Source organism: Taeniopygia guttata, chromosome 11, assembly GCF_048771995.1.
Source record: "Taeniopygia guttata chromosome 11, bTaeGut7.mat, whole genome shotgun sequence".
In the NCBI taxonomy this organism is placed as follows: Eukaryota; Metazoa; Chordata; class Aves; order Passeriformes; family Estrildidae; genus Taeniopygia; species Taeniopygia guttata.
Genome location: NC_133036.1, coordinates 3,125,283 through 3,145,850, shown reverse-complemented (window position 1 = coordinate 3,145,850; position 20,568 = coordinate 3,125,283). Strand labels below are relative to the sequence as shown.

General features: G+C 40.4%; 2 protein-coding genes across 2 annotated transcripts; one reads left to right on the top strand and one right to left on the bottom strand.

Moving 5' to 3' along the window:
• Positions 1-2,606: 2,606 nt before the first annotated feature.
• On the bottom strand, positions 2,607-17,581 carry DUS2 (dihydrouridine synthase 2). Its single transcript, XM_030282213.4, has 15 exons — positions 17,442-17,581; positions 16,518-16,563; positions 15,748-15,839; positions 14,860-14,903; positions 14,134-14,194; positions 12,992-13,039; positions 12,329-12,394; positions 10,842-10,912; positions 10,361-10,447; positions 10,087-10,255; positions 8,997-9,118; positions 6,240-6,383; positions 5,007-5,094; positions 4,326-4,399; positions 2,607-3,110 (listed from the first exon to the last, which is right to left on the bottom strand). Exons 1-15 carry the CDS (start codon positions 17,562-17,564, stop codon positions 2,873-2,875), a joined length of 1,473 nt encoding a protein of 490 aa, XP_030138073.4. The 5' UTR covers positions 17,565-17,581; the 3' UTR covers positions 2,607-2,872.
• A 17-nt stretch (positions 17,582-17,598) lies between these two features.
• Positions 17,599-20,278, top strand: DDX28 (DEAD-box helicase 28). Its single transcript, XM_030282212.4, has one exon. The coding sequence runs from the start codon at positions 17,741-17,743 to the stop codon at positions 19,637-19,639; it is 1,899 nt and encodes a 632-aa protein (XP_030138072.4). The 5' UTR covers positions 17,599-17,740; the 3' UTR covers positions 19,640-20,278.
• The last annotated feature ends 290 nt before the right edge of the window (positions 20,279-20,568 follow it).

Sequence of the window (20,568 nt, the reverse complement as noted above, 5' to 3'; positions counted from 1 at the left end):
TCCAACAGAGTGACTCCTCACTCTCATTTTCACAGGCTTCATTTGTCCTGTCCATAGCTACAGCACAGACATTAATGTGTACAACCACTGCAGAGAGCTAAGAGGAGTAAGTGAAACATTGGCAACCATGTAATAATTGCAGGAAGGATTTGAAAACCTGCAGTTATTAGAAAACAGAAACACCCCCCACAACATTTAGCATCCATTTGATTTGATAAACACACCTGGCAGACTAGTGTTAACATAGAATTTGTTTCACTCACAGCAAACTATGCAGCCAGTTTTAACCAACTCTCTCCATCAAGCAAGCCAAGGCCCATATTCTGTATTATCAGTAGTAAAGCCCCTCCAGGCTGCTATTCATGCAAACTGTGTTAAGGTATCTATCTTCAACTACAGTTACATGTGAATATTTGACAGCAGAAATCATGCAGAAATCTGCTCAGCTGATAAATGAACCCAAGATTTACACCTTTTCAAGCAGCACTGGAACATCACCCTCTCGCCACATACCTGTGCTCTGAATTGCATGGAGCCAGTGGCTGGAAGGAAGCAATATGAAAAGCCTGCACAGGCTGTACCTCTCTAAGGAGGCAGGAGGATGCACATTCACATCACATGACAAAAGACCAGAAATAAATCCCCCAAGGTACAAATAGTGTTATGAAGCCTTGGCTTCTAAATTGAATGATTCTATCTCACTTCTGTTAGAAGTTCAAATCAGCAGTGACACACTTTCTCCTGAGTAATTTTTTGGGTTTTTTTCTGGGTCAAAAGAGAAATAACATGCTTCTCATGACTGACATCTATAAACTCATCCCAATCCACCAGAACTTCCACTGATCCAAAGTAACTGCTGCCATATAAGTCCACCCTGTACTTAGGCACCATCACATGTGTTACCCAAAGATTCACTTTTCCTTTTAGGCAGACAATGATTATAAGACTACTCCAGATCCTTCTGTGCGGCAGGACAAGAGGCAGTGGGCACAAATTGAAACACAGGATATTCCACGTAGAAGAAGGAAAAAAAAAACCCACTTTTGCTTACCTTAAGGGTGCTCAAACACTGGAATGAGTAGCAAAGAAAGGTTGTGGAGTGTCAGTCTTTGAAGATGTGCAAAAGCCAGTTAGACATGGTCACGGAAACCTGTCCTAGTTCACCCTGCTTTGAGCACAGGGTTTGGACCACACAATCTCCAGAGGTCCTTTCCGCATTCAAACATTCCATGATTCTATTACATTAGATCCTGCAAATCACACTGGTAGCAGGACCTAAAAATGACTTTTACTTTATTATTGTGGCTTCAAATAGTTCTGATAAAAGTAAGAAAGAACTTATAAAAGGAAAAGAGTTACTTCTGAAATTTCTGATTAATACTGCAATTTTTTTTAGTGCTTCAGATTAAAATTGTAGCACTAAAATGATATCAAATGTAAACATATTAAAGTGCTTTTACTGCAATGTACAAATTGAACAAGAAAAACTTCCTTCTTCCTAGACTGTGTAGATTTACTGTAAATTACTCTAATCTAATCAGCAGACATTTTAACTTCACAACCCTGAATATTATCTGATGGGATATTGTTCTTCCTTTTTGAAAGAATGGTTTAATGTGGCACTATCAATTGAGGAAAAGGATCAAATTTTTAAATAGAAAGATTCCTTATAAATTACAACCGCATGAATTATATCTTGTACATTCTTTATACAAAGTACTTTAGAGATCATGGCATGATACATCCCCATCACTTTGTTTTCAGACCAGAGCTGATAAGATCCCTCACACTGTTGAGGGAAACTAAGCCAGTGTTTCAATCAATTATTAATAACAGAAATCTCTGAATTCTTTTGGCACTCTTTTGAGGATTCAGAACTCTCATTTTAATCAGACAAGCTCAGCTGAGTTGCCATGAATTAGACAGGGTCTGTATCCTCTCCTGGCATACAGCATTTACTTACAGTTTACTTTAATAGGAAGTTGTGATGACGGAAAACAAAGAAGAGAACATGGGCCTTTGATCAAGACCCCTGTATCACCAACAGCCGATTATTGAGACAAACAAGGTCACATTTCAGGAACATAGAAGGCCATATTTGGATGGCCATTACTGCAAGTAATCTACTTGTAGACATTTACAAGGACTTTCAAGTTCAAAAGACAAAGACTCAAAGGATCTTGATTCAACAAAGTCAGTGCTACCAGGCTTGGTTCCACTGCCTTACTGAAAAGACACAATTGTTAACACCTATGACCAGGAAGGGACAGTTAATTCTACTGCCATATTTCTGAAGGTAAAAAACCTAGAAGTTATCATACAAGAATGTTATTTTAATGCTTGTCTTACAATTTTTAATCCTTCTTTCTGTAAAAAAACTTTTTCTTGATACGTGAACAGTGTAAACTAAGCTTGCAAAACATGCATAAAACTCAGTTGACACAACCATGTCTACTTTGCTATTAATTATTTTCCTACATTGATTTTTCTGATTAACTGCAGTTCCAATACACAGCTCCATTCCTCGGTGGATGATGTATTAATACATCTCTTACCAATACACTGTAGACTTATTAAAAAAATAAGTAATGAAACCAATGACAAAATTGCTTTGAAAATACCTGATATTTTAAAAAAGTTTATTATTGGGATTACCTTCTCCATGTTTTTAAAATCAAGTTCCTAATTATCATCTGAAAGGCACCATAGGGACAGTGAATGGTGAACAGTAAACATCTCAGTGGCATTTTTCACAACTGGGAAATTTATGTCTCTGAGAGAATCCAAATGAAATGTGAACAGCAAGATATACAAACAGGAGCTCATTTGTAGCTGCATAGGCATGAAATCTCTAATTTCCATTAATTCCATGCTATCGTGGCATCTCCGGCACATTCATGTCAGAAGTTTCTTCAATAAAATTGGCTTTTTTATGGGAAGGCTCAGCAAGGTCCTCTCCATGGTCTCTGCTAATCAAGCCCTCCTGGTCCCTTCTCTTGCGTTTGTTCATCAGGTGATTTTCTCCCTCACAGAGCTTTCCCTCTGGGACACCCAGCGTTCTCAGACAGACAATAGCTGCAGCCTGTTCTGCCAGTTTCTTGGACTTGTCCCTGAAGAGCAAGCACACAGAGCACATGTAAAAGTAGAAACTCAGGTCTCTACACTGCCAAGAGACAATTTCCTGTCTCTGATGCAACATCAGGAAACAAACAGCACTTGTAGTCATCTCACAGCAGAGGAACAAAACAGGTCAGTTCCAGAAATTATTTCAATCTTGCTAGGTGTCAAGCATTGATGCATCCCTCCTGATGCAATATTCCTAGAAAATCTGTCTCTATCAGGTCTTGTCTCTTGGACACTCTCCATTTCAAAGGTACACAGCCAATGTGTGTTTGGCCCACACAGTCTTTAGGAAGGTAACTTTTACAAATCTGACCACTAAACAAAACTGAGTTATGAAGGATCACTTTTCTTGAAAGAGGCTCAGGCGTAAGTACATCTCTGGCAGATGTACAAGTTCATTGATGCTGACAAATGCAGGAACTGTTCCATAATAATAAAAATTCTGTCATTTCTGAGAAAGACTGCCCATCACACATTTGTGGAAGTCAGTATTTGAATGCATTTTCCAGTCAAAATTTCCTATCAGCTGAGCACAACTAAAGTCTCTGAACAGGAACGCTGCAAAGCAGTTGTGTGCACTTGTCCTGTTTAAGATGTTCAATGCTGAGCTCTAGCTTTGCAGTTAAATCAAGATCACCTGAGGTGCAAATGTCTCAAATCAACTCCAGTATTAATATATGATTGTATAAAATACCATCATGAAACTTTGGAGCAGCTCTGAATGTAGCTGTTAATTAACTGTAATCCCCAAGAACTCAGTGCACCGTCCTCTGTTTCACTGAATATAGACACTTAGTCCTGACTTCTTATTGGGAATGGATCTGCTGCAGTGGCTGAAGATATTCCAACCTCCTCCAACATTCCCCTCTGTCTCCCTTGGCTTCTTTCTGAACTCATCACATACAGAATGGAACTGGGTCACCTATTTGCTCCCCTTCCAATACAACTTGTGGACTAACACAAAGTGAATTAAAACCTGTAACTGTTTACTTGATTATGCCAGTGCTTACTTCCTCTTGTAACATTCAATTCTCAGAAGTTTTTAATCCTTTCTCTCTCCTGGAGGTAGCTTTAGGAGGTAGCTTTTAGTTGACCTTTATCAAAGCCAACTGGAATAAATTGGAATATCTCTTTAATGCAAGTTTTTAAGCAACATTTCAGAAACAAAAATCCAGCTGAAAAATCCATTAAGGAGGGCTTACCACAGAGTTGATCGATATTTTTGCTCAGCTACTGTCACAACTGAACAGAATAATCTATCCAGTGGTCTTTGAACCTGTAGAAAAAATAATTAAAAGGGAAGGGGCTGTCAAAAACCAGTCATGTCATTCACAGAAGATCCAACATCATCAAAATTCCTTCATAGGTATAAAGACAAGAATAACAAGTAACATAACTTTAAAATTACTCTAATGCACACCACACATTTCACCACACATATTCAACATTAAAAAATTAAGAAATTGTCCAAGCTACAAATATTTTTGCTCTACAAAAATAAAAAGTAATCAAATAATCTCCCCCTGTAACCAAACAGGCGCTCCTGTCCCATACAGTTCCTATCTGTAACAGTGTGCAACAACAGAGAAAACATTCCAACACTTAATTCTTTACTTCACAGAAGGAGTAAAAGATAGAGAAGTTACAGCAACTTCTTTCACAAATGAATCAAAAGCAGACTGAAGGTCTGATTTTAGATTTTTCATTTTCTAATACAATAAGCTGCTGTTGTAATACCTGTGTGCACTACCATTTCTGCAGCTGCTTTCCGAAAGAGCTACACCAGACTGGGAAGCAGAATTTCTCACAACCTTGTGTTCTACAATACTTATTTCATATACAAGGCAGAGGAAGAAGTTTGAAAGGATTTTTTGTTGACTCACAGTTTCATAAACAGGCTGAGGATGCTTTTCTTTCCTACACCATTCCAGAAGATACATTTTTGGAGTGATCTGTGGTGGATATTCTCGCCTAGACAGAAAAATTTGTGGTCAACAAATGTGCACAAAGTTCCATTTTAAAAAGACAGTGCTGCTTACTATATTACTTCTACCAGTTATTTGAAGTTAATTTTTCTGATGATGAAAAAGATTCTTCTTCTTCATTAGATAACCCAAGTAATAGGTGTGGCAAGACATCTAAAATAAAATGTAAAGTTTTCCCAAGCATTTACATCCTGTAGTAATACAGCTAGAGAAGAGACACCAGAAAGGAGTTTCTAATTAAATATGTGACACAGAAGAGAGATACAGTTTGGTACTGCTTATTATAAGCACCAATTAAACACTAAAAAAAGGAGAAGCTGCTTCTGTTACAAAGCAGTAATCAAATGAAAAAAGGGTAGAAAATGTAGGAATTTATTCAGTTATTGACAAAGAATTACAGACCCTCACATATGACTGAAAAAAACCATTTACAAAATCTGTATTCAGTTCTTGAGGAGTCTTATATAACCTGTAAATATTAAAGCATTATGACTGCATTTGTGGAGGAATTTACATATCACACTCTTCTTGAGCTGTTTGATAGGCCTATTAGCAAAACCAGCAAACACAAATGTAACATGGAAAGTAACAGCTATAGGCTATAGGCTTCAGAGATTATAATTAAAATTGTATAAAATAGAATTCAACTCCATGAATTAATTTTTCAAGGAATAGCTTATGAGTGGAACACATTTAAAAGACTTCAGATGAGCAAGTTCTTTGCTTAGAAGAGTATTAAGAAGTTTGTTCAGGACGTCTTATAGAAAAATTATGTTTTTGTCAAGTTTCAATAAAAATAACTGAACTCTAGATCTTTGTAATACACTTTTCTACCTAGAGATGTTATTTAAAAAAAATTTTTAGAGCACTCAGCACTTGCAACAGTGAAGAAGTTAAGTGAAGAATTAAGCAGTTTCAGGAAGCCTGTAACTAAAGAATATCCTACAATATCCAAATGGCACAGGAAAAGTGGTGATTATGCAATGATGGTCACTTACTGCTTCATAGGAATTCACTCAGTAAGTGCTGTATTGCAAATCACCATTTTCAAAAAAACTGTTAAGGCACTGTGAACCTCAAAATTATTATTCAGAGATGCAAGCTAGTGAAAAACTTGATTTGCATGCTTACTTGTCAAATCTAACAGCCATTTTTATTACATCCGGATCTTCCATTTGGTCATCTTCATCTTGCATCTTGGTTTCTAAAGATGTTTTTTTTGCTTCAAAAATAGCTGTGGTTTCTTCATAGAAGTCACCCATTTCAAAGGCTTCACTATTCAAACAGAATTCCTTTATATTAGATATCAGTTTATAAATTTTTGTATGACATTATGACAGAGAAAGAAAATGTAGAAATTAATTGTGTTTACAGCATATGTTAAGAGTACAGAGAATGAAGTGGAAGCGTGGCTATATTCTGCACACTGTTTCTCTTTCAATTCTTACCAGACATTGTTGAGCTACAAGGAGGAAAAGGATGTTCTAATTTCCAGCACTACACATGTAATTTGTAGCCTGGAAGTGAAGGCAGAATCTGCAATGTCCAAGTTATTATCTCAAACTTGCAGTTGGATGAATCAGCAAAGAAACATCTCAGAGTGACTTCTGGTGCATCAGCTCCACAAGGGCAATATGAGCAAAACGCAGGAAAAAGAATCTTCTTCTAATTTTAGTGATTAAAAATAATATAAGCAATAAACACTACAGCATCCAAACCCCTCAAAATCCCAGATTTTCTGACTTCACAGTATTATTCACAAGCCCAGATAAAGAGAAGAAGCAACCAGGATTTTAGTCAAAGGCAAACGCCTCAAACCCTTTTAAATTTCAAATTCATGGCAGGCTGGATCTACTTTGAAAAACTGAGACTATTGATTTTCTGCAGATGGTAACGACAATAAAACCTGCAGAATAAAAAATGTTGCTTTCTGTTATGAGGATGCTGGTTGATATGGGGCTATTCAATGACAAAATGAATTCTTCCCACAAAGCCATCTCCAATGCTCCAAGCAAAAAAGAAAAGAAGCTGCACAATACTAACTTATGCTTCTAAGGGAAGCATATTACATACTGCTATGCAAAGGTTTTGTGGGAAGAGCAGCAGGCTGCTCTCTTGCACTAAGCACTGAGGTTAAAGCTCAAATGGCTGTAACCCATCTTCACCACCAGGAGACAGCAAAATTATGCACTATTGTTGTCTGAAGATAAACTGGTGCATTTAAAAAAACTAAATGTCCCTCAGTTATCTGGAGACATGAAACAGGTTGTTCAGAACAGGGGTTAAAAGACCAGGTTTGCTGGCAGAAAGCAGTTTCATACATTTTCAAACAGCTCTGTCCCCTCTCCTGCACACACATTGCTTTAGCCCATTTTCAAGTTGGTATTGCATCACATGTACAAAACCAGTTTGATATTGTTAGGCATAGCACATAAACTCCACAGGTTATGTGCTATGAACTATCCAGTGTTTATGTGTATCTCTATCCAGTGTTTATGTGTATGAACTGCGAAACCTCTAATTACCTGTGTAAAATTGTTACTTTACAGTATTTATTTTACATGCTATGCATTGCTATTCATGCAGCACAAAACACCACCACCCTCTGGGCTAGTACTTTATTGAAGCTGCAGAAGGTCTGAGCTCTATATTTTTTTTCCTAAACTCAAACTCTATAATCAAAATAGATAGTCTGTTAGCATAGTTAAACTTGTTAAACTCTTTAAGTTGCCAAAGTGAAAAGTAACTTGCAAAGTTTAAATGTTGTTCATGAATTCCCCTGCTCCTTTAAGAATAATGACCTCTAGCTCCCTTTATATATGCAATACAAATTCCCTTCATTATACTGTAATGTAACAGTCATGGACAGAATTATTTTAGAAAGCCAAAATTGGTAAAAGGCAATAAAATGGCAAAAGGATTGCAGGCATTTCCATTCATTTTGAACATGAACAGAATGCTGATTAGGGTTTGCTAGAAACCAATACATTCTTTTTCAAAATAATTAAAGCTTTCAACATTTCCATCCATTTTCCTACACATCAGATATCAAACAATTTCAGACTGCTCATTTTATAAAAAACAAGGAGACTCCTCCCCTCCCTTCTATCAGAAGGATAATTATAACACACAATATGGATATGACACATGCAAGCTCGGAGCTTTATTTTGTTCAGTTTGAGATGTATCCAAACCTGAATTCCCCTAATCCTGTGTAAATTCTTTATTCATCTGCCTATTTAATGGTTTCTCTCAAAATTTTTGTTTTTGCATTTCTGTCTCTCCCATTGAGAAATTTAATCCAGTCTGTTTCTGATGTGCACGATGACAAGATTCTTTAAAGCTACTATATTTCCTCAAAAAGATTGCCATAGTTCATTAGGATATTACAGGAATGAAAAGCAGCACAAAAAATTACATTTAAGTACCATACAACCAGATAACCCTGATACATGTTTCTGAGTTTCTAAATGTTAATTTTAAAACAAATATGTTATAAATATTCCAGTAACATTAAAAACCTCATATGCAAGGGGGAAAGCTAAGTCAAATAAGCATCATTGGAAGAAGACAAGTTCCACAAAATTTCAGACAAGATGAAATTTTTCTTAATCACATCATGCAAATATTGGATAAATGCTTGTTACTCAGTGAAGCACCACTTCACTGAATATAGAGAATTTTAGGGTTAAAGATTTAACATCTGAGCATGCAAGAAACCATGCAGGAAAAGTTTACTCTGTTATTTCATATCTCCCATCTGGATTTTTTGGGGTTATTTTTGGTGTTTTTGCAACTTCTCCTGACAGTGTGAAATGCCAGGCAGTGTTAGAGAAGCGGTGTGCAAGTTTGACAGAGTACAACTCCTTTTCTGAAGTTCATGCTTACCAGATCTCCTGTGTGGACTGTGCAGCCTGCAGCTTCTTACCCTGAGTAGTTTCCAGCTGTTCTCTCAACATCTGACACAAGCAGTATTTAGTGTTGGTGTAGTGATTGTCATACCTCACTGCCTGATGGAAAGAGACAAAAAATTCCAAAACACACCAAACGAATTTATCTTCTATACTGCACATGTTGCAGTACAGACATATGGTCTTGATGACTTCCACAACCATTTTTGAAAGGCAAACCACAGTGCAGTTTCCTCAGTAACATATTCAACACTACCCATGAATGTGACTATAATTGGATTATTTTGGTATGACTTCACCAACTAAAGTTCAACTGACTCATATACTTCTGAAGAAAGAGTTGACCTGTTTACATAATTGACTAGAAATGCACTGATATTTTAGTAACTCGTTAATAGCAAGCTTAAATTAAGAAAAAAGAATTTGAATTGATGACATGATCAAAGTTACAGATTTCTGACTAATTTCCTATTACGTCATTAAAATTTTGTCTTTTGAATAATGGATAAAACTTTATATATTAGATGACTTAGCTACAGTACTACAATTATACAGCATTACTTTATTGGCATATCATTCCCTCTGCTTCCCTACTGTGAATACTTCTTGACAGTATTTGTGAAAAGTAGCTAATTTCTAAATGGAATCTAGGAGCAACTGATTTTTTAATACTCCTTCACCTTTCTGTTCAATATTGTAAATTCAATATTGTATATGGTATAGAATAATCTGCTCAAATTGTACAACTGTGACTTCGAAAGAGTTGGACTACATATTTTTAGATTTCTTTACATTTTTAGATAGCCTGGCAAGCCTCATAAATGTTCCCAAGAAACTGGGGCTAAAAAGCATGTTTTATGAATAGAGATTTCTGAACCTTTTTTTTCTGAACAAAATCAAACAGAGGAAGCAGGGATTAATTTGCAAGGAACATGTAACATGCACTATGTTAAAATATCCCCAGAACCAAGTCTTTGAAATGAAGAGGAGTTAAGATACTGCAGTAGGATTTGGATTGACAATTCTAAACAATGTTAATTACAAGTAAGATCTTCATAAAAACATACATATTTGATGTAATCTTGCATGACATCCTTCAAGGGGCAAAACCCCTCTTTTCTGAAGACAGAGGGGTTCCACATGGCAGCACGAGCAATCATGACTGATGAGGCAGCTGTTGCTTTCTGGAAGGTCTCAATGTCTGCATATTCCTTAATGAAGTCATGAGATCCTCCACTAAAAATTAACAACACTAATATAATTAATCATGGTTCTTTTTCCTGCACTTGGAAATCTTAACTACAGGCATCTGACCATAATGAGCTAATTAGTCCAACTTACTTTGCTATTACTGGAATGGAGACAGCTTCAGATATGGCCTTGATAACATCACAGTGGACAGGGTGCTGAGGCCTCTCCTCCTTCTTCCTTTCCAATAAACAAAAAAAAAAGACAAGACCAAAGATTTCCTGTGGAATTTATAGATCTCTAAACCACAGCAGACATGACACAAGGATTACTGGGATATACTTGTTTCAGCTTTTTTATTTTATATATTAATTTTTTTAAAATACAAAGTATGCAAGGTAATTTTAGCTTTATTTGGTCCTTGAGAAAAAATATTTAGGAAAAGAGCAGCAAGCAGTTTAATTCCCTAATTACCAACTTGATTTCTTAGAACACCAATTCAGTTAACAGTTGAAATCAGAATTACGTATTACATTTAGAGTACAGAGTATACTTGTATCAGTCATACCATACTGTGGTACAGTCATCAACAAACTAAAAAAATCTAAGTCTTTCTTGCCTAAAATCAATTTACCTTCCATGGACTGCAATGGCAGCAATGCCAGTTTTCTCTATTCTCTTCACCAGATTCACAGTATCCTCCACCTGAGGGATAAGACAGTCTGACATGATTTTAATTCAAAGCAAAAGGAATAACTATCATGTGACCATTGTACAAACAAATGCTGGAAGTCTTCTTTGATCAAGAGGGATGTGATTCCTGTCTTTCATCAATAACATAACATGTACAACCAATTAATATATACTTCAACTAAAGAACTACATACTATGGCAAAAAAAAAAAAAAAATCCATTTTCAATGTTTTCATGAACTTACAGATTACAAACTTTCTCAAACCAGGTAATATAATACTCTGTAGCAGGAGAATATTTTGCAAAGGTTTTCAGATTGTCAATTGAAAATGACTGCAACATTTGATTAGCAAGTCCTCTCTAATGACTACTCTGTAAATTGTAATTAAAATGCTTTTCAGTAAGAGGATGCCTTCTGAAATCAACCTAACATGCAATCACACAACTATAAATATTCCCCTCAGATGTGTCTTAAAAATATTAACCAGCATCTAAAAAATTCTAAGGATATTCATACATGCCCAGTAAATCAAAAGGCCTAGTATATCTTCAAAAAGGTAAAATGCTCTTAAAAAGCAGAAATAAAATTGACACACTGCTGCACTAGCCTGTCTTATGCATCTTTAGGGAAAGGGAGAATGAAAAAAAAGGCAAATTTTGCTTTCAAAAGCTGGAGGAATATCTGTGGCTCATGCCAAATATACCAGATTCAGTCTGAAAACTGCAACATGTCCCAGCTGGCAGGGATGCAGGACAGAAGGTCACCTGCTGCTCTGATGGATGACATTATGCAAAACCAGCTTGAAACAAAAAGGAAGAGGCTCTAGGATAAAGGTGCCAGTTCTCTAATTTAATACTTGAGAACCAAAATGATCTTAGACTGGGTTACTGATTCTTTTCACACAAGCTACATTTGTTTATCCCAACACATAAATGACTTCTGAACAAAGCTGGCTCAGGTACAGTTCATCCATCTACTGAAATATCTGTTTATATGCAATCATAGTATCTAGGAAGTAATTAAATACTCAATTGCTAAATAATCAGTCTTTAAAGGAGAAGGCACATAATCTCTTGAAGGTTTAAAATATGTAGAGAAGTCATGTGAAAAAAAAAAAAAAAGCACTAAGGAATCTACATTAGCTGTAAAAAAAACCTGTAAAAAGATCCTGAAAAAGACCCTGTAACTTCATTGGCTGTCCTAACTGCATGAACAGGAAAACAGTATGGAAGAAAAATTAGTCTGAAAGAACAGAAAACAATCATCTATTGGCTACCCCATGTGAAAAGCAGGAACTAACAGCACCTCCTGGCTGCTCAAGGGGCACTGTCCTACACCCTTTTGTACATACTAGAACAATATATATTCTGATAGTAAATCAGAGCAATAACAGCTGAACACTTCAGCACAACAATTTATGCTCTTACTGAGGGCAAAATGCGGATTTTGCAGGTTACTGGTTTACAAATTCCTTTAACAAGGGTGGTCAATATCTGAAAAGAAAAAGAAGACAAAATCTGATCACAACAGTGGCTTTAGTAAAACTTTTGTTCTTTCTCTCTTGAAAATAAATTAGAATAATGTAACACTGTTTACTATTCCTCCATAAAGAATCTTACATGCTAGACAGACATATACAATCTGTAACTGAATATACAATTTTATCCAATAGATACACAAGCCTACTTCTAGTCTATGACACTTTTACTACCACTTCTTTGTTGATTTGAAATGGATTTTTAGAGAGAAATTACTGCTGCTGGAGTTTCAACACTGCTTTTAATATGGCGTGACCAGTGAACTCTGATTTCAAATTACACGCATGGACACATAAACCACACAAATACTGCACCACACTGAAAGTTTTTAAACTGGAAAAAAACACAAAAGGAACAGTTTTATAGTCCAGATAATGGCAAGGAGAACCAAATCAGGACTATTTCTCTATAACCTTAACTTCACTGCCTGAAACTGAGTAGTCCACTCAAGTGAACACGAATTTGTTGTCTATGCAACTCATTCCTGCTGCCAGTAGAGCACAGGGCTCAATTCCTCCCAAGGCAGCTCCAACCCCACCAGGTGATACTTACAGACTCTATTTTGTCAGGATCAGACAGCAGTGCTGCTCCCATACCTCCCTGGCAAAACACACAGAAGCTGTTACCCACATGGCAAACACATTTTTCAACTCAATTGTTTTGCCTAATAGCAGACCACAAACAAAGCACAATGTTGTATTCAGGAAAAAATGGCAAAATTTAAAATACAGGAGCATTACTGAACACCTTGGTGCTACATTTCTTAGACTTGTATCATAGTAATTAAGCAGTAATTCAGGGCATCAACTTGCTCTCATCACTTTAGGGAGCAGACAGAATTTCAAAAAGCTATTTTTAGCAAACTTAATCATAATTTTCCTGTTTTTCATCTATAACATAATTATTAACAATTTAATATTTTAGCTGTTCTTCCCACACTGTTTCATCTGCATACATAGATGCAGAGTCCAACAACTTTTTTGTACAAATATTTTTGACCCAGAACTATTGTTGGAGAATAACCATTGACCAGCAGTTGTACTCCTGATCTTTCACCCTAGTACAAGATGGATATTTTGGTGTTTTGTTCATAATTATGGTTCTGTGAAACACTTGAAATCAAAATGGAGTGTCATGGTTCAATTTATTGATCCTTTATCTCCACACCAGGTGGCTTAACAGTCCTAACAAGCAGTCTCAATGCTCAGTTCTAGTCCCATATACAGGACTAATATAGAACTCCATATGCTTTATTACAAAACAAACAAACAAAACAGGTTTTAAGTGATCTATTGTCCTCCCACTTAAAACTGGCAAATAACTGAATTCAGCTTTACTAAGTTGTGACTGTTTTTTGCCATCTATTTGCTCAGATGACAAATTGGGATTTCAATTTTTATTAAGGCTAGACAGAACTTATTTCACTCAACCAACAAATTAATGACTTCAGAAGAATATTTAAAAGCCCTAAACACTTCATTTTATCTAGCCTTTAAGAATTTAATTTTCTAACAGCCTATGTTATTTTACTGTATTAGGGCCATGACACCTTCTAGAGTGTTCTGTTTACTACAAACAATTAAACTTAATTTTTCTCTTCATACTGCTTGAATTTGAAAACCAGACCATGAATTCCACACTCCATACCTCCAAGACAGAAAAGGCTCATTTAAGGGTAATCAAAATCCACTTGCCTTAGTAGAATACTCTTTTGGGCATCCCATGTTGATATCAATACCAGCCACATCACTCTCTCTGAAAGAGATGGAAAATTTTTTTAGTATATTAGAAAAAGAAACCTATATCTTTCCAAGTAATTTGTTCCATCATCACTGAGGCTTAAATAAGAACTTAACGTGAATTTGAACTTTTGAATTCTTAGCTTCTCCCTTATTTAAGTCAAATATAAAAATCTTAATGATGGTCTGAAGATCAGATTGTTCAAAGGTTTCAATAACCAGTGCTGTGCAGAAGCTACAAATACTCATCTTAAATACCTTCTATATACTTAATCCTATATAAAGTATATCCACCACTAAATTCATCACTCCAGTAAGTCCTATTGAAACTTCCATCTATTTAAATGGAGGCTTAAAACCACCTTTTTAAGAGTCACTTTTTGTTTCTGCACAATACATTACTGGAAGCTTTAAACCACAAACAGTAAGGGACACTTTCAGATATATTGGTCTTACAGCTGTGCAATATCCAGGAAAATACATACTGGAGAGATCAAGGACACATTTGCACTAGCAAGAAGCCATCCCAGCACAGAATTTATGCAGCTGAACTTTTCCTGGTTCTATCAAGAGCTACCTTGATGCTCTTGAGCATAAAAAGCCGTCTTCTACAATAATTCCTCTGTACACAAAATCCCAGACAAACCCATGGTGGGAAGGGGGTGAGAAAAGATGACTTACACAAGCTTAGCTACTGCCAGGGCTCTTTCAGCATCTGCTGAACCCTGTTGGTAAAAGAAGAGGGTTTGTAATTACAAAATATCATCAAATTATCAAAAGCCAAGGTGCTTACTTGCACACGTGTACAACTATATTTGTTCTGAACATTTAGCACAGAGACCCACTCAGAGGCACACTGGATACCTACAACATTTACCTATAGCACATATGGGAGTCAGCCACTGGATGATAAAAGGTGATACAAAAAAGGATCCAAAGAGGTCGGTCTGCCCTCTTCACCTACAGCCATATCAAATGTTCTTAGCCCCTCAGCAACAGATATCTATTTTAATGTTCTTAAGAAGCTCCACATATAACAATTCTAGACTCTACAAGCAACTTATTTCAGGGCCACGTTACCACTGAAAAAGGTCTTTTCAGTGGTACAGTCCACTCATGCTTCCCCTTCCCTCCAAGCCCATCATCTCTTGTCCTACACAGAGTAGTCTCTAAGAGCAAATTACTGTCTTTTTCTCTTTAGCAGAGAGAATCTTTAAGTCATTTGTGCAATGCCAATGCACACATTAGCTGTACTAAACAATGAAGCTTCTTTCAGTCTTTCCAGTGAGACTGTTTACAGGACAGTGCAAAACTTCAGTGTGTGATCAGACATCAGCACAATTTATTTTCCACACTCATAAGTTCAGAAATATATGTAAGATACTTCTTACAAAACCAAGCTGCTGGAGAGCACAGTGATTATCTTGATCACCTTTTCTGAAAACAGCTCTAAGGAGAGCTTAAAATGTAGAATCTTGATTTGTACCAACAGCTCAGAAATTCTGCAGCACCTTTGGTGTGAAACCACCTCATTTAAATATGTTGTTAGAAGAGTATCTGGTGTCTTACCATTTGGAAGACAACACGTTCTCGCTCCCTTTCACAAGTTCTGAAAACAACTCTGTCATTAGGTGCAACAAAGTCCACTGTTTCAAGTACTTCTGTATGAAATGAGAAACAGACAGAGATTCTGTACAAATGTAAAAATTTTTAAAAAGTCATATGACCATGTCATAAATGAAATGCCATCAATGTCATTTGATGTTCTTTGAAAAGTATCAAAGCCCAATGATGACTCAGCCAGAATGAACAATACTATTTTGGGGAAGGGGCAGGAGGGGAGAGGAGATTTGTAGTGAATTTCTGTTTCCCAGCGGGGACACTGCAAACAACTGTTTCTATGCCACTCAAGCAGGGCCAGGTCTCAAAGATACCTTTTTAAGAGCTTGCAGTGACAATCATGTTATTGCAAGTCCAGCCCATGGACTTCAAGTTAATAAATGGATGATAAATAGTAAGGTCTTCTATGTGTTGCTTCCTTATTGCAGTAGACTAAAAGGTGTTTATATTATCATGTCACAAACAGCTAACTTTAAAAAGACACATGACTGGAAACTGCAGTCCAAACAAACTGAAAGTTTGAAACTATAGAGTAGCAGACAAGTCTAAGGTAGCACTTCAGAAGCTTACTGGAAACCCCTAGACACAATTCAGTGAGATTGTATGTACTGATACCTCCCTATAATCACCAGAAAAATGCTTCAGAGAAATAATTACTCTTTCTTTTAACTAGAAAAGAGACTTCTCACAGGCATTATCAAAATAAATGCCATACTTACCATTTATAACCCTCTTACACTGCATCATCTTTATGTCAATCAGCTCCTGAGTAGAAAGAATAAAAAAATCTCAGTGAGTTAAATTGTTTCAACCAATCAGCTCTAAACAGTTCCCCATTTTATTAAGTAATTATCTAGAGAGACCAACTTACCTGAGCAACCTGTCTCAGTACCTCAGCACACTTTGGTTAAACAACTTCTTACTAATATCTAATCTAAAGCTCAACTCTCTTCAGTTTAAAACAGTTCCCCCCATCCTATCACTATCTGTCCTTGTAAAATGTTCCTCTCCCTCTTTTTAAAAAGCCCCCTTTAAGTACAGGAAGGGCTCAGCAAAGACTCCTTAGAACCTTCTCTTCTCCAGAGAGAACAATCCCAGCTCTCAGCCTGTGTTTGTAGGAGAGGTGCTCCAGCCCTCTGATCAACATTGTGGCCTCCATGGATGCACTCTAACAGGTCCACATAGTTCTTGTGCTGAGGACCCCACACCTCAATTTCAGGCAGCTTAAAAAAAAGTGCTCAAGAAACAAGGAGAGCAATGCTATGAGTGAAATACATGGAGGCACAGCAGAACTAACCAGATGAGACATGGAGTCAGTCTTCAAAGTTCTGACTCTACTGAAACAAAATACAAAAAAGCCCCAACAACAACAAAACCTACCCCCCCAAAAGCACAACTTGAGGAAATTGTTACGGTGTTTTGTTCTAATTACTCAAAGTTACTGAACAGCCTCAAAATACGGATTTACCATAACTTGAGAATGGCTCAGAGAAACACCTCAAGACATAGAGATTCTTCTTTCCTCATTTTTAATGGAAAACTATGTGTAAAAAGAACAAGTCATACAATGAAATTGTCCATTTGTACTTTCCTTAATAATAACGTTATCAGATAAAACCGCCTCATCTGCTCCTTCTCCATACCTCACAGTACACGATATCGGCACCATAGTCCAGAGCAAGCAGACGCATTGGCAGTGTCCCCACTCGCACCATTGGAGCCAGGATCTTCTTTCCTCTAAAGCACAGCGGGGTGTTCACCGTCATTCCTGTCGCTGTACCACCTGAAAGAGAGAGCCCAGGGGGACTGCCACGGACTGTCATTTCCCAGCCGCAAACACAGGCGAGTCCTTTGCTGGGAAACACAGGCGGCGGTGCCCGCCAGGTGTGACGAGCTCGCCGGGCAGCTGGGACCGGGCTCGCCCAGCGTGAGTGCGCAGGGGATGCGCCCCGCCACACCGGCTCCTTCCCGAGCGAGGGCCCCGCGCCGCCCCTGCCACAGCCCCTGGGGGCCGCGACTGCTCCCGCGGCGGCGGCGCGGGGAAGGCGCTCCGCCGGCAGCGGAAAAGGGCGAACGAAGGGAGCGGCACCCCCGCCGCACTCACCCTCCCGGCGTGGCTCCGCCGCGGCTCTGCGGGGCGGGGAGAACCGGGGCCGGCGCCGCTTTCAGGCGTCATCGGGCAGCGCCGCCGCCCCGCGTGGGGGCCGCGATGGCGCTGGGCCGGGCCGGGCCGGTGCTCGCCCTCCCGCTGCTGCTGCCGCGGCGGCCGGCGGGCAGCGGGACGGCGGCGGCGGGGAGCCCGCAGCCCCCCGGGGCCGTGGTGCGCGTCCCCTGGGCCCTGCGGCAGCGCCTGCAGCGGGGCGCGCAGCGCCGACGGCGAGAGCAGGGCGAGGCGGCGGCGGCGCCGCGCTCCGGGAAGCTGCTGCTACGGAGCCGGCGGCCGGAGCTGAGCCAGCCCCGCTGGCAGACGGTGGGGCGCTGGGAGCAGCCGCCGCTGGTGTCGGCGGGCTGGAAGCACCGGAAGGCGTACGGGGATTACTTCCAGCTGGAGCCCTCGCAGGAGGCGGCTCCCGCCTTGCAGGCGCCGCCGGCTGAGGCGGGACAGGGCCCGACCTTCGCCGAGCTGGGGCTGCAGCCGGCGCTGCTGGCCGGCCTGGAGCGGCTCTCCATCGGCCGGCCCACGGCCGTGCAGCGCCTCGCCGTCCCCGCCCTGCGCCGCGGCCGCAGCGCGCTGTGCGCCGCCGAGACGGGCAGCGGGAAGACTCTGGCGTACCTGCTGCCGCTGCTGGAGCGCCTGCTCGGCCGCCCCGAAGCGCCGGCGGAGGCGGCGGGCCCGGCGGCGCCCCGCGGGCTGGTGGTGCTGCCGTCGCGGGAGCTGGCGGCGCAGGTGGGCGCGGTGGCGGCGGCGCTGTGCGCGCCCGCGGGGCTGGCGGTGCGCGGCCTCACGGGCGGCGGGGCCGCGGGCGGGCTGCGGAGGCAGCTGCGGGCGCCGCCGCCGGGCCCCGCCGTGCTGCTGGGCACCCCCGGCGCGCTGCGGGAGGCGCTGCGGCGGCGCTTCCTGGCCCTGGAGAGGCTGCGCTGGATGGTGCTGGACGAGGCGGATTTGCTGATGGACGAGTCGTTCACGGAGCTGCTGGAGGAGATCCTGGCACACGCGCCCCTGGCCGCCGGCGCTCCCGGGCCAGCCGGGCCCGACGAGGAGAGGACGCAGGTGGTGGTGGTCGGAGCCACCTTCCCCGCGGGGCTCAGCGAAACCCTAGCGAAGTTCACTGACGTGGGCCAGTTTGTCACCCTCAGCACCCAGAGCCTGCACCGCCTGCCGCCTCACGTCCAGCAGAAGTTTGTCCGCCTCAAAGGCCGGGACAAGCTGCCCGAACTGCTGCAGCTGCTGAAGGAGCGCCCGTCATCTGGCGGGGCCGTTCTCATCTTCTGCAACAGCGCCAGCACCGTCAACTGGCTGGGCTACATCCTGGACGACCACAAAATCAAGCACCTGAGGCTGCAGGGGCAGATGTCGGCAGCTGCTAGAGCTGGCATCTTTGCCTCTTTCCAGAAGGGTGATGTGTCTGTCCTTGTCTGCACTGACCTTGCCTCGCGGGGGCTGGACACCAGCAGTGTGCAGCTAGTGGTCAACTATGACTTCCCAGACACCCTGCAGGACTACCTGCACCGAGCCGGGAGAGTTGGCCGGGTTGGGAGCAAGGCACCTGGAGCTGTGGTTAGTTTTGTCACCCATCGATGGGACGTGGACCTGGTACGGAAAATAGAGACTGCCGCCCGGAAAAGGACAGGTCTCCCAGGAATGGACTCTATTAATAAACCTTCACCTAAAGGAGGTTGATTCAGGTTGCCAGGCATTCCCTGGTAGGGGCTTGCCTTGAGGCCATTAAGGCAGAGTGAATGAGCTGCTGTGTGTAAGGCAGGTTGAAAGAATAGAGTTGAGTGTCAGAACCAGGTGATCAGGTTAACTTTGTGCACTGTTCTGGAAGCTGCAGTATTCGTCTGCACAGCCATCACAACATGTGGCTTTCCCAAAGGAAACTAGTGAGTGCTTTTGGAGAATATTGCAAAATTACTTCATCCGTTGATTTGGTTTACTTATTTTGAGACATAATTTAAATTCAAATCTAAATGAGTATGTTTGTATGATACACAGTTCTATTTCATTACTGCCCACCACCATCAGCTAACATTAGTTATTAAAACTGAAAAATTGCTGCTGTGGCAGGAGAAAAAACCTGACTAGTTACAGACACAAGGAACTAAAGGACAAAGATACTTGATTTTTTTGTGGGGTAGCAGTTCATTCAGAGAACTCTAGACTGGGTACCTGTAAACTACAGTGGGAATGAGAAGGCACAATAATGCTTGAGACTCTTTCAGAGCCTTAATTTGTTATTTTATCGTTACCTTTCACTGAGAAATGGGATCTTGCTCCTTCATGTTATATTAAATAAAAAGTCTTTAAGTGTTTCCTGTACATTTTTTTCTGCATACTGTAGTGACTTGTACAGTTTCTGAACTGTCTGTAAACAAACCAAAAAAACCTCACCCCCAGCACACAGAAAGATGTTTCATGTTAAATAAGTGTGTTGACTTACAGGTTCTAGTGAGTCTCATGGTACAGTCTGAGTGTAGGATTTCTTTTGAATGGTGTGCCTTTGTCCTGTTGTGCTTCAAACCAAGAGAGTTGAAGTGAGGCTGAGGTTATTACATATCTCGCTGCTAGTTTGTATCTGTGGTAAATAATCACACAAATAAGCATTTTAG

Excerpts from the sequence above, each read along its gene's own strand:
- DUS2 (XM_030282213.4), bottom strand. The coding sequence starts at position 17,564 with ATGACGGTGAACACCCCGCTGTGCTTTAGAGGAAAGAAGATCCTGGCT. Across the intron at positions 10,256-10,360 it reads TCCATTCCAGTAATAGCAAA|TGGAGGATCTCATGACTTCA; the intron begins GTAAGTTGGACT and ends GTTAATTTTTAG. Across the intron at positions 5,095-6,239 it reads ATGGCTGTTAGATTTGACAA|GCGAGAATATCCACCACAGA; the intron begins GTAAGCATGCAA and ends TTTTCTGTCTAG.
- DDX28 (XM_030282212.4), top strand. The coding sequence starts at position 17,741 with ATGCGCCCCGCCACACCGGCTCCTTCCCGAGCGAGGGCCCCGCGCCGC.